This window comes from Lycium ferocissimum, chromosome 2, assembly GCF_029784015.1.
Source record: "Lycium ferocissimum isolate CSIRO_LF1 chromosome 2, AGI_CSIRO_Lferr_CH_V1, whole genome shotgun sequence".
Taxonomy (NCBI): domain Eukaryota; kingdom Viridiplantae; phylum Streptophyta; class Magnoliopsida; order Solanales; family Solanaceae; genus Lycium; species Lycium ferocissimum.
In genome coordinates this window covers 61,959,927-61,976,954 of record NC_081343.1, presented here as the reverse complement: position 1 = coordinate 61,976,954, position 17,028 = coordinate 61,959,927, and the positions used below count along the sequence as shown (strand labels likewise).

The following is a 17,028-nucleotide window of genomic DNA, read 5'->3' as shown; positions in this document are numbered from 1 at the left end:
GTACTTTTGTTTATGCATGGCATAACCGCACACGGCACATCCTATAAGTCTTTGTGATTCCAGCAGCCTTACATCTTTAGAATAAAATCTTCTGCTTGGGACCTACTAAATTTCGGAGCTATATTTGGTACAATGCAAGTTCAAATTTGGTGAGTCTTGTCCAAATTTGGTGATGCCTATTTTGTAACACGCTAGGAAAAGTAGATTCCACTAAATATTTTCGGACAGATGTAAAAAAAAAACGTTAAGTTAATATTTTATTTTCTGTCTAAGTTTTGATGAACATAGTTACTACTTAATACTTATGTTGTAGAAGATAGCTGAATAAATTAATCTAAGTACGTGCAAACTGGTCAATTCATACACCACTATATTTTTAAAATCACACACCCAATATTTCAAAAAATGATAGTAATAATAAAAGCAAAACATTACATGCTAAGCAACCAAAATGCTCACATGATTGTAAGTTACTGACACACAATATACACCCATACCCCTCTAAACTAACTGACAATTTTAGTTAAGCAAATACCATCATTTTAAACCAATCAGTATAAGAATCGTGTTTGGCGAAAATTTATCCAAAGGTTGCTTTTGCCAAAACATGAAAATTCACAATTGAAGAGTCCAAAATATGAACGTGCATGATCCATTGTGTCAAACTTCACATTTGATTCGAACTTCCGTATTTCCGTCACAATTCACAAATATGCCTAACATGAAAAGTCAAGTACCTTGGATCTCGTGCACTTTACCGACGGCTAGGCTAGAGCCTTCACTCACTTTCCTTCATATATGATAAGTATTTATGGTAGTAAATAACATATGTGAAATTTGTTTGTGGTTGAAAGTTGTGAGATTTTTTTGTTGGATTAGACATTTTTGTTTTATTGTAGAGAAGAGTCACTATTGATTTAAGCTTTATCGAATGTCAATTGGGCGGTTCACAAAACTATTCTTTGACATTGTTTCGACGTGCGAATATACATAATAATATGGAACTTATCCCATTCAAATGTATCTGTAAGGCACCTCATTTACACAAAGGTCGAGTGGGCTAATTCCACAAATCACAATGTCAACGTTGCATATCAATCGTTTTCAAATCTACTATACCTATCAATAAGATAGCTTTTGCAAAAGACAAAACAGTTGACTATGTTTTGCCTCCCTATTTTCTCGAAGTCCTACAACATTTCATGAACAAACTTTTATTTGCTACAAGGTAAATAAATATTATATATTATTACTTTACTTATACGTAATAAGGGATGATCGAACAATTTTTGTCGTCCTCAAGTTACATTGTAACTAGGCTCCCCAACCGAAAAAGCTCCCTCTTTTAAATTTACCCCTATCTCTACCCTTTATTGCTTCAAACTACTAAGGTGTGTTGGTGTAAATAAAGGCACTTTGAAGTCTTTTTCGGTTATTCCAAACCCCTCAAGACTAATGGTTTGCAGGTGAAGTCACATGCGGCCATGTGCTATAGTGCATCTTTATATGCCTCAATATTACCCCTACTTTGGTTATTTATTACTTAATTGCCATTATTCAATTAGATAAAAGTTTAAAAACTTTTGGGCCCTTTAGAAATACTTATAATTTGTGAATTGTGAAGATTCTACACGTTACTATGCAAAACTTTTAACGTTACTCTGTAAATGATACATTTCACCCGGTGCATTATGAAATTATTTTTAAAATTCTCCGCATCCTGTTTTTGTGTAGTATTTTTTTAATTTTGAAAATATCAAATTAGGTATGATATTCTAAATTGATGTTCCCGAAAAATAAGAAGCAGAATCAGACTATAATTAGCTACTTTTTTTTAACATGTTGTAACTGTTTAAAAATGGGATAATACTCCATCCATATTTGGTATTACCCTAAGTAAAGCATGTACAGTACTGCACCGAAGAACAATGAAAATTTTTTGCTTAACAGCTAATAGAATTTTCAATTGTTTAATGTGAGGCTTTTAGAATTTAACAAGAAATTTGATCTTTATATTAAACATCGTTGGCTAACTTACTTATTATTCAATTTTTTATAGGAACGTTGGGATTCAAATCTTTTTATTGGGAAATTGTGTTGGTTTATAATTGATGAGTTATTTATCTCATGTTTAACAAAATTAACTTACCATATAGTACGTGGTCAACCAGTTACATTTTTGTACGAATTCATATATTAGTTTCTTAACATTTTAAATTTTCACTTTAAAATTACACGAAAAGGACTACAATCTCAACTTTATAGTTCAAAATGTTAATCCAGAGATTAGTACTCATATTAGTGCAATTAATTTTTAGTAGATTAACCAAGAGTGTATCAGAATATTTTATTAAGAATTAACAAACTGACATCATTTGAAAAAAATATAAGACAAGAATATTAATAGAAAAAAAAAAAGGCGAAAGGGTAAAACTCTCCTGAATTTTGGTGATTGTATGATTCATCTAAAATTAAGCTTAAATTACCACATTTAACGACCATAAATCCTTGCCACATAAAATTCATAGTGAAAAAGTAATAAATACCAAAAGAAATCTATTTCTTCCATAGCTAAAGAATTATATGCTCACAAATTTATAGAAATGCCAAATGTTCCCAATTTATGATCTTCGATCAGTTATAATTATTTACTCGTAAATCTTTTTACTTTGTAGTATATCGAATCACGTGTGTCCCTTTATTATTTACTAATTCTCTTCCAAACTTGCTTCTTCCTACAAAAATATCACTTTTAAAGATTATCCAATATGTGACTAATAAACTTTGATTCTTATGAGAACTTATCGACAAGACATGATTAACGCGCTACTACCATAAATCTATTATCCGAAAGAAAAGTATGATTCAAATTATACAATAACTGAATCTAGAACTTTTAAATTTTAAGTCTGGCCTGCTTGAACTAGTTTTAAATTATAATTTCTATCTTTTAGAAGGAGAGCCTTGGAGCAACAATAAAATTGTCTCTGCGTGACCTATAAGACAGGGGTTTGAGTCGTGAAAGTAGCAGACTAACTTTGCATTACGGTGGTATCTACAAGACACCCCTGAGTCATGCCTTTTCGCGAACCTTCTAAAAGTTATGGGATGTTTTGTCAATGCCGCCCTATATTTTATATACTAATTTGTAATATTTCAACCAAACATCAAACAAGAAATAAATTCATACATCACAATCTTTGCCATGTGTAACAATTCCTGTGTTATTGATCCGTGCATAGCAATCCAAACCAAACGATTAAGTGTTTAACCTAAATTAACTAAATTTATAGCAATAATACCTGAAACAATCAATTTGATTTAGATATGGGTCGTGATTCGGTCTGAGAAACTTATACATATTCTAGTTCTAGATCTAAGGAAAACGAAGCACCACTACAAAATAAAATGTCAACGTCAGTAGAAGACAAGGATCAAAGTAAAATCATTCCCCACTGTCACGTGTGAATTGTTAGAAGCACATATTCACGAAAAACTTTAAAATAGATGACGCATAAATATGACATGGTGTGTACCCCATCACTTTATGCTCTACCTATTCTTCTTTTCTTCTTTTCTTCTTTCACGTTTTTTTGTCATTTCTCTCTCCTCTCTCCTATTTTTTCATTAATTTTAAAATCAATTTTATTATACGTTGATCAAATTTTTTCAAGATATTCTTCCGTTTTATTATTTAGCTTTTCAATTTTTCTTAAAAAATCAGTTAAACTCCGTACAAGTTTAAAAGAAAATAATTGGCACTCCAAAAAAAAAAAATTAATGTAAAAATTGATAACCAAAAATGAATGTAGGATACTTTTAAAAGTAAAAACACCTTAGGAAATTTATTGGAATTATTTTTTTTTTCCTTTTTCTTTTGGTATATATTATTCAAAGTTACTACATTCTGTACCCGAGAAATTCAAAGTTCTAAGTGTCATCAAAGTAGACCCTGAATTTAGTGGTGTGCAAAAATTGGTTTAATCGATAAACTGAACCAAAAAAAAAAGTTATATGTTTAGCAATCTATCTGGTTAATGATTTTTTAAGTTTTATGGACTACCGGCTCGATTTCAAATTTTAAGTTCTATTAACAGTTAAATCGATAACCCAATGAGGACATAAGATCTTACTAAAATTACCTTTAATAAGCATGTTTTAGTGATATTTTCTCTGTGAAAAATATAGGAGGCCAAATCAATTGTGTTCGAAGACAATTGGTTTAACGTAACCGAACCGAACGTGTTTGAACCTATGTCCTTATTGGGTTATCGGTTTAACGTTAATAGAACTTAAAAATGAAATCGAGCTGGTAGTCCGATAAAATTTTAAAAATCATTAACCAAATAAATTGCTAAACCAATAACGTTTTTTCTGTTCAGTTTATCGGTTAAACCAATTTTTGCACACCCCTAAATTCAGGGTCTACTTTGATGACACTTAGGACTTTGAATTTCTCGACTGTTGAATGTAGCAACTTTGAATTGAATATATACTAAAAGAAAAAGAAAATTCTTATGTAGCAACTTTGAATTGAATATATACAAAAAAAAAAGAGAATTCCAATAAATTTCCTGATAATAGAACTTAAAATTTGAAATCGAGCTGGTAGTCCATAAAACTTAAAAAATCATTAACCAAATAGATTGCTAAACCAATAACTTTTTTTTCGGTTCAGTTTATCGGTTAAACCGATTTTTGCACACTACTAAATTCAGGGTCTACTTTGATGACACTTAGAACTTTGAATTTCTCAAGTACAGAATGTAGCAACTTTGAATAATATATACCAAAAGAAAAAGGGAAAAAGGAAAAAAAGAATTCCAATAAATTTCCTAAAGTGTTTTTACTGTTAAAAGTATCCTACATTCATTTTTGATTATCAGTTTTTACATTCATTTTTTTTTTTTTTTGAGTGCCAATTATTTTCTTTTAAATTGTATAGAGTTTAACTAATTTTTTAAGAAAAATTGAAAAGCTAAATAATAAAATGGAAGAATATCTTAAAATAATTTGATCAATATATAATAGAATTGGTTTTAAAATTGATGAAAAAAAGAAAATGAGAAAAAATAGGAGAGAGAAGAGAGAAATGACAAAAAAACGTGGAAGAAGAAAAAAAGAGTAGGATGAGCATAAAGTGGTGAGGCCCATAATATAATGGTAATAAAATACTCCCTCACACATCATGTCATATTTATATCTTACGCATTGTAAAGTTTTTCCACATTCACTTGCGTCCAGAACCAGAAAATAACCTTCTCGAGATAGAATGTCCACTCGATAAATTTATGATCAAGGTCAAGCAGACGTGCCCGAAAAGACCCAATTAGCATCGTCCTAATGTTAAAAGACTTGTTCACACTCAGTGTCTGACTAATGACACGTTAAAAACTTATCACTTAACCTTGGTAAATTGTATACAATCTAACCTAATATTATCACCTAACCATGGTTACTATCATAATAATTTGGTGTAAACAAAAAAATATAAGTGTTTTATTCCATGATAGCCTAAAATTGCAACTTCCGATCCGTAAGCCCTTCGAAATTCCACGGGCAACCCCGGACGCCCACCCATCAAACTCCTGACCAGAAAAATTAGTCTTTAACATCTTTTGACAAGGAATGAATCTCTCATGAACACAACGAATACAGACGACTCATACATCCACAAATTTGAGATTAAGAGAGAGTTGCCCGATTGATTTAAACATATTCTAATAACGATTTAGTGCAGAAATTCAAGTACAGAAGATGTGGTTAGATATAATAATGGTTCCAATTGTGGAATAGAAGACATGCTAAAATAAGCAACTGATGAACAAAATTCTTCACGACCATGAAAAAGAAATTCACAACCCTTGGCTCATTTCCCCTGTGCATGGGAAGAAATATTATCCTATATGCAAATCCAAGCACAAAATAACGCTCATTTCACAGACAACCTCGTCTTGTACGACTAACTCCATCCATTCGGCTTGCCTATCATCTTTCCTTTTTCAGTCTTTCCCCAAGAAATACCAAATGAACACCAGAAAAAAGTAAATCACTGTCCTACAGATATAAATGTACATGAAAAGAAAACCTAAGTTGGTTTCCGCATGTTACGTCCTGCACGAATTACTTCATCAACAAGTAGCAGCTGAGATGCTATGACAGGGCTGCAAAGGAAAAATAGAATATTGATCAGATCCAATCCAGCGAAAACTCGCCTTTTGTAGGGTTGGCGAATTTAATGGGCAAAGGAAAAAAAATATAGCAACAAATATCAAGCTCCAACGCTCACTGAAAAGAAGATTTCACAAAGAATATTGACATTGGAACATGAATTACCACATGCTCATACAGCAGAACACACAAGTAATGAGTAACTTCCACATACCCAGAATTCACAATCTGACGCTTAACAGCATAATTGTCAAATATCCCCTCCATTTGGGGATCTATAGGTTCTCCAGTGTGCTGATTTAGTCCAACAATGTTTCCCTTGTCATGCTCTCCCTGCAAAAAGATGAGATGTCAGGATGATAATTGAATTACTTTTTCTAATAAGTAGGATGATAATTGAATTAATTATTGTTGCATTCATGAACATGGAGCTAGAGTAGTATTCAGATACCGTCAGTGCTATAATCACATCTTGAGTATCAAGGCCAGAGTTCTCAGCAAGTGTTTTTGGTATCACAAGGAGGGCATTAGCAAAAGCTTCCACACCAAGTTGGGCACGCTTAACAGATAATTCGTCATAGACCAAAGAAAGTCAGAAGATATATACAAATATACAGCACTTCGTATATCTTGCAGAGGGAAGTATTTAGACAGCAATAAACTGTGCACATACCCCTTTAACAGTTTTCTTCACTTCGTTGACCAGGTATTGTCGAGCTGCAACTTCAAAGGCCCCAGCACCCTTAAAGTAATCACACAAGAATATACCCTCAGGAACAGAAGATGCATATCACTTCATTCTCATGATATGAAGAGAATTCACTACTTAAAACAAGTGAATGCTCAAATTTTATTATCAAATACAGGCACATGGATGAGAATTCATACAGAGAGTAACATCTACCTTCTTCTTTTTTGAAATAAAGGGAGTAACATCTACTAATTAGAGATGGAGCTCCAGTTGTGAAGTCTAATAATGCCTTCCTTTTCATATTGCCGTAAAAAATAAAACTTCAAGATAACAGATGACAGTTCCATTTATTCCAGTAAAGACCAAGAAGAAGCACATCAATACCTAGGAGCCAACATGTTTATATAAATGCATGTAAGCGTCATACTTCCATGCACACAAATTTTGGTCCAAAGATAGATAGACAGTGCAAAATAATACACAACTAAAGAAAAAACCATCAAGTGAAGGCACTTCTACATGGAAATCACACATATTCCTTTTCTAGAGTTCCAGGTAACAAACCAGTATAACTGCTTCGTCTTCAATGGTATTTTTGACTGCCCTTAGTCCATCACGAACAGCATCTTTAATTTGTGCTATTGTGTGGTCATTTGGCCCTGGATAGGAAAAAACAATGTTTAACAAGACCAATTCCTCAAACAGTTACATTACATGGACCACCACAGCAAAACAATAGAGTTCATATGAAAAAGCATCAAGCGAAAACCAAACAAGTCACAATACCTTTTATAAGAATAGTGCAGGAATGAGGATTTTTGACATTTTCTACAAATGTGTACTTCTCTTCACCAAGAACATGCTCATAGACCAGACCAGCCCAGCCAAGGCACTCAGGAGTAAGCTCGTCAACAGAGTTAACTGCGTCACCACCACATGCCAAAACCAAGCGTTCCATATTTCTCCTCTTCGCTCTACGAAGAGCAATTATCTAGAACATGAAACAGGAATGATACTCTGTAAGTTGGAAGGTGAAAATAAGAATCTTAAAGGGCACACATCATTCAACATTTTTTTGATAAGGTAAAATCACACATATTTCAGATGAAACATTTGTCGCAAAATCTCCAGTTTGGCATCTCAAATCGCTATTATGGAGCTTTAGGAAACAGCCTCCGATACAGAATGCATGTTTCGTGTGGAGAGATGTGACAATGCATTAACATTTATTAAAGATTAAAGATAAAAAGAGAAAATTGTATAAAAAAGAAAATGGAGAAGAAATGCTAAAACGGACACAATTGTATTCAAACATTCAACGGCCGACCTTGGTCTGCTTAGGACAAAGAAACTTCTGATGAACTGTCAACTAAGAAAATGCAATACCCTAATATTTCTTTTTTGAGAATGTTCTTTTTTCCTTTCCTTTTTTTTTTTTTTTTTTTTTTTTTTTTTTTTTTTTTTTTGAGAATGTTAATACCCTAATATTTCTATCTGTGCCCACCCTTGGATATAAATGGGATGGCAAAGGGATCGGTGCCTGTGTTCTCCTGGAACTTTCAGTTTAGTCTAACAATAGAAAGGGATAATGTGACCATCTCATTTTTGTATGCAGAGAATGTGCAGTTCCACAAATTTTTCTTGTTCTCTTGATTAAAAGAGAAGGATTAAAAGATAAAGGGTACAAGCCCCCATCATAGCTGCTCTCTTTCCTTTTTTCCTTGTAGGACTAAACAAAAGAATTAAGCAGGGAACACATGGGATCTGGGACTAGTATATTATCTTTTCAGAAACACCTCAAGTGGGGTAGGAGTTAGCTGATAGAGACCAGTTACCCAGAAGTTCTAACATGGCAACAGAAGTAGCCCGCATGTGTCTAGGCAGAGCAAGCATGCAAAACCAAGTTGAAGAAACCACACGCTTTCGACAACTAAATGATTCAGCTTGATAATTTATTAAAAACTGAATAAAGTAGAGTGAAGACAACTTACTCCTTCCCGAGCAAGAAGGTCAAGGGATATAGGATCAATCCCTTTCTGGTTGATAATAACAAAGTTCTCATTCCCTGAACAAACCTGCACAAAACCAGGAATGAAGGCCGAAATAAATATTTCATTACATTAAAACACACAGGACAAATACCCCTAACTGAAGTGCATACCTTGTTTTTAAGATCAATGATCTTTTGCACTCTCTCATCAACCGAGCGCCTTTCAGCAGCAACCATTGCCTCTCTCTGCTCCGCATTCGAGTAGAAAAACCCTGCATTTACTTCACTGAAAGAGAAGTGCATCAACTATGTGAACTTAATAAGCCCAAGTAAATACATGTAATATGAAGCTGTATAATCACCTCTTCTCATATTCCAACGATACATTACAAGTCAGAATGTAACAGTTCTCAGCTCGTCTTTTCATGTCTGGATGTCTTGAACCATGGTCGAGCACAAGACCCTCAACCTTACAGCAGCAAGAAAGCATGAGTACTGCAATATGTTGAATCCATACTCACGAAGTTCTTCAATTTTCAGTTTTCATTATCACAGAATGGAAGGGTCTGTGGTTGACGCTGTTCTAAAGAAACACGTCCTAGGTTGATGAAATTAATAAGCTGACCAATTGGAATAACACCAATTTGATTTTTTCCAGCTTTCCTCATAATTTGCTTGTTTCTATGTTATTTTCCTTCCATTCCCTTATTTTGTATTGCAAATATCTAGAATTAAAGATAGTTGTTTCAAGCATTCAAATTTAAATTAAAAAAAGGGTAAATAAGCAAAGAATGAATTGAAGTCCACATCTTTTGGCTTTTCATGAATCATCAAAATCCCCACTAATTTATGTTTTTCTGAAGGTAGCTCCACCAAACTGGTAGGATTTGTTTTTGAGAAAAGAAGGAAATATCCAGGGTCATCTAGACAAGTTTTCTTGAAGTTAGGGAAATATAGAAAGGTGCAGGAAACTTTGACCCATAGTCAATTGGCTGTTAGGCAAACCCAAGAATTATGAGAATGAAAGGAAAGAGCCAAAGCAGCTAATGGATGAAGATACATGATGTTCAATTACAGAGGGAAAGGGAAAAGTTACAGTGTAGGCATTTCTTGAAGTTACATACCTACTTAAGGAAATCATATGATATTATCAGTATCCTATTCTTTAATGTAATGCCAAACAATGTAACACGAGTCACTCTGTGGAAATGACAACCAATATTCAGAAGTTATAAGTAGCATTTCACATACCAAACGAGTGTCTACATCAAACTTATGGCGCATGTGCATTATTTCAACCATGAAAAGATCAATAGGTTCTTCAGGCTTGCGGATGCAGAGCACCTGTCACACAAGTTGCAGGAATTGTAATAAATCATCAGGAGAGGGGAGTCACACCCCCGGAAAAATATAACAAAAAAGAAAGCTAACATTTGAAAAGATGGAAAGACAGATAACAAGTAATGTCAGTGTACCACGTATCAGTAAGCAAAAGAATATTCACAAACATGCTATCTATTACCAGTTGTTCTTCTTCTTCATTTTTTTTTTTTTTTTTTTTTTTTTTTACAACAAACTGGTCTAAATAGATAGATGAGAGTCTGTCACAACAATATTTCACTTCGTAAAATGATATTATCAGTCTTATTTGGTCCTTCCCTCTGTCTAAATGCCTAGAAGCAAAGAGTAGCACTTACAGCATTCGCAACAATGTCCGTCAGTTGATCAGCCAACGATTCATACAACTGCACAAAACCGTAAATTGGTATAAGCACCAACAATAAAGGAAGGGCATTTAAGCAGGGGGATTATAATCGACATCACATTCAAAGTGCAGAAGCAACCTTTGTTCTCAATGTTGTTCTTGCTACCATCTTCAATATCTCTTTATCTGGCTCGTCACCCATCACTACAGGAGTCTTAAATTTTTCAAGAAATTGCAGTGTTGCTCTTTTGGCAATTTCAAAACCATCAACTAGCACACGAGGATGCATCCCTGCAAAAAAGTTCCAAACACATACAACCTAAGTTAGAATATATTTGACGAGGAGACAGCAACAGTCATCTTTGGCAGGGGCGCAACCAAGACATGACCTGAATATGAAAACTCAACAGATCACCCAAACATTAAATTATCCCAGAACGTGTGTATGAACAGACAAGTAAAATATAATCATGAAATAGTTAGCTGCAACACGAACTTTTCACTACACATCTCCACAATTAATTTTCTGAATCTTCCTGGATTATCCATTAAGGTTGGATTTCATATTACATCAGGTAGCTCAACTGACATTTTATAATCAGATGAGTGCTTAGCTTTTCGTAATAACGTCTCTTTTATATCACGGATGCCAAGGATACCAAAAGACAACACAACAAAGTTGCTGGGAAAGAAAATATATGGCAAACCTTCATCTATGCAACGCTCAGATTGTTTCATCAGCTCCCCAATGAAAAGCACTGTAGATGTAGTACCATCACCACTTGTATCATCTTGAGCAACAGCAGTCCTAGCAATCATTACTGCAGTTGGGTTTTGTATTTGCTGCAATTTTTTCACGCAGAAAATTATCAATACCAACAACACAATGCTTATCTTTTTAGTCGTTTACAATTAACATCTTCAAATTAATATTCTTCATTTAGCTACATAAAATGAACAACAATGGAAGATGCTCCACATAACCAAGACCTACTTCCATACTAAAAAGTTGTAATCCTATTACAGGGCCCAATTTCAACTTCCATCAGAGCTATAACAGATGAACCACAAAGGAAGATCCTCTATGTAAACAACAATATCTTAAAAAATGTGCCCACCAAACAAAAAGATGGCATGCATTATCATCTCTAATCTTCGGTGTGAACGGGCTAGTCCCCGAAAATGCCCGTTACTTTAGCGCTGGGAGGCAAGTAAGATTATTATCCGATTTAACCGTCATCACTATCACAAACTGAATATCCGACTAATGTGCCAGCCCTTCCAATCCCATTTCAAGAGTGATCATAGCTCTTTTGGACTTATACATGCAGCACGAATTGGGACATCAATTTCTGGATTAAATTTAACATATTTAGTGAGTACTTAAAAAGAACTATCAATCACAATCTTTATAGTTGTAGATTATTTTATATGTGTCCTAATCTCTATAGTTATAGATATTTGAAAATGTTTAGGCAAACTATTGTAGTCCTCTAGAAGGAATAATAGTACCATGATTCATCTTGTTGCTAAATCGACTTCCATGAACAAACTTAACTCTACATCTCAAATACCATCCACACCAATATCAAGTAATTTTCAGGACACTTAAAGTGCAACATTTGACTACAAAAGTTACACACCAAAGAGGACCAACCTGTTTGATACTTAAAATACGTAAACCATACAGCAAAAAAACATTTCCTTAAAACAAGGAGAACTCACCATTTCCTTCAATAATGTATTACCATCCTTAGTAAGTTTAATATCACCGGCACCACCAACAAGCCTAGCAAATACAAGTAAACAAATCTCCATAAAAATGACCTAGAAAAAACATATAGCTTAAAGCAAAACCGAAGAGCTAACTCACATTTTAATGGTGCCCTTAGGGCCAAGATTAGTCTTGAGGACATCCTGTAAACCCTTGGCGGCATTGATGTTCATGTGAAGGGCAGCAGACTTGTTGAGTACCTCAGCATTTGGATTCAAAATCTTAACAGACATATCTGCACTTACTAAGAATGGAGGCTAAGCAGATCGCACAAAAATTTAATGAGGGTGAGTATGGAAGAGTGAAGGCCTTTCTGGAAGGGTTTTATTGTGGACCGATCCGGTTTAAACTTTTATAAACCGCCTCGCCCTAGGTCACCCTTTTTCCTCTCTTTCTTTTTCTTACCACATATTTTTTCAAATACTTTGAATTGCTAATTATTATTATATTGTTATAAATTACTATTATATTATTATATATATATATATTTTATTATATATGTGAGGACTTTTCTAGTCCTCACAATAATTTCCCAAATTTTTAAAAACTTTTTCATTAATTACTTTTATGTCCTAATTTTATTTATTTAAGTCAATTTTTTTGTTTTTTTTTGTTTTTAAAGTTACTTTTCAAGTTTATCGAAATTTGACTTTTGTAGTCCTTACAATAATTTGCAAATTTTTTTAAAACTTTTTAATTAATTACTTTTAGGTCCTAATTTTATTTATTTATGTCAATTTTTTTGTTTTTGTTTTTAAAATCTACTTTTCAAAAGCTATCGAACCTCCTACCTCATTTTTCACGTTCTTTGATTTTCTTGGTGCTCGATATCCGCATTTGAGCCCAATTAATCCAGATAATTGCATCGCATCGCGCTTTATTCGGGGGGAGCGCTTCCTCCAAAGATTTTTTTCCATATCCATGTTCGAACCCCTAATCCCAAATTAGAGAGGAGTTAGCCTCCATCCGTCGCACAAGTTAAATTATGTATTTGTCTTAAAAGTTCATTAACTATGTATAGATTATTTATTTAGAATTAAATAACTTCAGAAAATTAGGATACATAAGTTATAATGTCAAATTTCGGTTCCAAATTTGATTTGAATTAAATAATTTCATCAAAATGGAAGTTAAAATATTAAAGGAGTGGAATGAAAATTTTGCTTTTATATAACTACCCACTTGTGGGACTACAATTGGTATATGGTTGTTGTTGTTGTTATTGTACACTTGTACTAACACAAATTATATTTCTTTAGTTAAAATATCTGCTTTTATATTGAGTTTGGGCCAAGACGGCCTCACATAACTAGTATTATTTATTATTGTGAATGTCTATTTTTAAGAGAAATATTGAGGTTAGTGATTTTGGGATCAGGTCACTTTTTTTTCTATATTTCACTTTTTTTCTATAAATATAGAGGTTCTCCTTCATTGAATCAATCTCTCAAGAGAAATAAGAACTCTTCTCTCTTTCTCTGCAATATTCTTTTTGTAGCTTTATTATTTTATAACATGTTATCAGCTCGAGTCTCTAATTTTTTATTGAAGTTTAATCTATATTAATACTACCGTTTTTGAGAACTTAACAGTACCACCCGTGGCTTACTGGAAATCTAAGGTATCATCCCTCCTATTCGTAGTGGTATATATTGATTCTGTTATTTATGATGGTTGTTGCAGTGAAAAAACGGCGGTAAATTCTCTATGTGGAGGAGAACGGTTTAGCGTATGTGATAATACTAGCGGTCTATGCCCGTGCTGCGCACGGGCCCAACACTTTAGATTATAGTGCATCTATGTGTATATAGTTGTCTTTGAATGGTGATTATATATATATATATATATATATATATATATATATTATGTTCAAAGCACAATTAATATAACATTGTAGTTTGTGCTCCGTATCTAAAATTTTATTATATTAATGGTTGCTACGAATACAAAATCGGCAAATTTATTAATATTTTTTAAAAGAGAAGACTTGTTTAAAAAGAAACTATTTTCGTCTCTTTGAGATAAAATAATAGCAATATTTAAGCATCAGTTGATACTTTTAATTTAATTCGATTAATTTAAAAGTGTAAAATACTTATTATTTTTTATCAAATTTTGATTTGGATAATTCTAATTTAAATTATTAAATTAATTTTACATGTTTAAAACAAAACAAAGTAGAAATTGATTTTCTATTTAAACGAAGAAATACTATTTTTTAATTTTTGGTAAATATTCTCGGTTTTAGTTCATTTTACTTGTCATGTTATCTTTTGCATGGTTTTTTAAGAAAACGTCGATTAGAATTATGATTTGACTAATTTACCTTATTCATTATTTGATTTCCATTTGATATATATTTTTCTACGACATTAATCTCTTTCACATTTATTGGAGTAAGAATAAAAATAAAAAAGTAATTAAATTCTATCTTATTTTAAAATATAAATATTTTAAGTATATTTATTTTAGTAAACATAACAAATAAATGACATGGCGGAATAGCAAATACAACAATTTAATAATAGATTAGATCTCGCTAATATAAAAAAAGAAAGAAAATTGTATGGTTTGACTACCTAACCTTTTGAAGAAAAGCAATTTCATTTGCTCCCACTAATGAATTGATACGCGCGCAGAATGAATCCATCATTATTGACTCAATGAGATACTTTGGAAATTACATGAATATTGTTTGATTTTTTAATATGGGGTGCATTTTTTTTTTGGACATTATTAATTTGCACTATTTTTATGCATATATATATATATATATATATACACACACTATGTTCAAAATACGATTAATATACATTGTAGTTTGTAGATTCGTATCTAAAACTTTATTATATTAGTGTTTACTACGAATACAAAGTCTGCACTTTTTTTTTGACATTATTTTTTTTTAATATGGGGTTCACTTTTTTTTTATATTGCTTGATTTTGTTAATATGGGGTCCACTTTTTTTATCGTGAGTTTGGAGATGGTGGATTCCACTTTTTTTTTTTTTTTTTTTTTTATATATATATTGCTTGATGTTGTTTAGTATGGGGTCCACCCTTTATGAGGCGCACTTTTTTTTTTTGGACATTATTAGTTAGAGATTATTTTTATGCATATAATATATATACATATATTATATTCAAAACACGATTAATATAACATTGTAGTTTTGTGCCGTATCTAAAACTTTATTATATTAGTGTTTGCTACGAATAAAAAGTCTGCACTTCTTTTTTTAATATTATATTTTTTTTTAATATGGGGTTCAATTTTTTTTTTTTAATATTACTTGATTTCGTTAATATGGGGTCCACTTTATTTTTTTCCATGAGTTTGGAGATGGTGAGTTCCAATTTTTTTCTTTGCTCGGTGTTATTTAGTATGGGGCCCACCCTTTTTTTTTTTTTAAGGACAACGGACGATGAAGCATGAGTCTAAACCCATGCTTTATATAGTTTCTTCCTTTTTTTTATTTTCATTTTTTATATTGCTTGGTGTTATTTAGTATGGGGCCCACCCTTTTGGACATTATTAGTTTGCACTATTTTTATGCATATATATATATATATATAGACTATGTTCAAAATACGATTAATATAATTGTAGTTTGTCTTCGTATCTAAATCTTTATTATATTAGTGTTTTTGCTACGAATACGCATCGTGTTTAATATGGGGCCACATTTTTTTTAATAGTGTTTGTTTTTTAAATATGGGATTCACTTTTTTTCAATATTGCTTGATTTTGTTAATATGGGGTCCACTTTTTTTTCCTACGATTTTGGATGTGGTGAGTCCACTTTTTTTTTTAATACTCGATGTTGTTTAATATGGGCCCATAATTTTTTTTTTTTAAGGGCTTGATTAATATGGGGCCCAAAAAAAAATTTTTTTTTTTTACAATTTTTTTTTTTTTTTTTTTAGGGGTTGATTAATATGGGGCCCTAAAAAATTTTTTTTTTTTTATGGGGGGTCCACAGACGGACGACGAAGGTGCCACTTTTTTTTAATACTCAATTTTTTTTTTTAATATTGCTTGATTTCGTTAATATGGGGTCCACTTTATTTTTTTCCATGAGTTTGGAGATGGTGAGTTCCAATTTTTTTCTTTGCTCGGTGTTATTTAGTATGGGGCCCACCCCTTTTTTTTTTTTTTAAGGGACAACGGACGATGAAGCGTGAGTCTAAACCACGTGCTTTATATAGTTTCTTCCTTTTTTTTATTTTCATTTTTTATATTGCTTGGTGTTATTTAGTATGGGGCCCACCCTTTTGGACATTATTAGTTTGCACTATTTTTATGCATATATATATATATATAGACTATGTTCAAAATACGATTAATATAACATTGTAGTTTGTGCTTCGTATCTAAATCTTTATTATATTAGTGTTTGCTACGAATACGCATCGTGTTTAATATGGGGCCCACATTTTTTTTAATAGTGTTTGTTTTTTAAATATGGGATTCATTTTTTTTCAATATTGCTTGATTTTGTTAATATGGGGCCCACTTTTTTTTTTCCTCCTCGATTTTGGATGTGGTGAGTTCCACTTTTTTTTAATACTCGATGTTGTTTAATATGGGGCCCATAATTTTTTTTTTAAGGGCTTGATTAATATGGGGCCCAAAAAAATTTTTTTTTTTTTTTACAATTTTTTTTTTTTTTTTTTAGGGGTTGATTAATATGGGG

The 17,028-nt window shown here is 32.2% G+C and overlaps 1 protein-coding gene across 1 annotated transcript; it reads right to left on the bottom strand.

The window, feature by feature from the left end:
- Positions 1-5,749: 5,749 nt before the first annotated feature.
- On the bottom strand, positions 5,750-12,629 carry LOC132046604 (T-complex protein 1 subunit zeta 1-like). The gene is made up of 15 exons (XM_059437285.1): positions 12,431-12,629; positions 12,283-12,346; positions 11,265-11,400; positions 10,697-10,848; positions 10,550-10,597; positions 10,104-10,196; positions 9,215-9,321; positions 9,024-9,138; positions 8,854-8,937; positions 7,649-7,853; positions 7,427-7,521; positions 6,845-6,913; positions 6,623-6,730; positions 6,386-6,504; positions 5,750-6,164 (listed from the first exon to the last, which is right to left on the bottom strand). Exons 1-15 carry the CDS (start codon positions 12,562-12,564, stop codon positions 6,089-6,091), a joined length of 1,605 nt encoding a protein of 534 aa, XP_059293268.1. The 5' UTR covers positions 12,565-12,629; the 3' UTR covers positions 5,750-6,088.
- Between the last annotated feature and the right edge of the window lie 4,399 nt (positions 12,630-17,028).

What these genes read in the sequence shown, in the direction of transcription:
- LOC132046604 (XM_059437285.1), bottom strand. Translation starts at nt 12,564, where the DNA reads ATGTCTGTTAAGATTTTGAATCCAAATGCTGAGGTACTCAACAAGTCT. An exon ending in CGGACATTGTTGCGAATGCT is followed by an intron (nt 10,197 to 10,549) that starts GTAAGTGCTACT and finishes CTTGTGTGACAG; the next exon opens with GTGCTCTGCATCCGCAAGCC. An exon ending in TTGATGTAGACACTCGTTTG is followed by an intron (nt 9,322 to 10,103) that starts GTATGTGAAATG and finishes TGCTGCTGTAAG; the next exon opens with GTTGAGGGTCTTGTGCTCGA.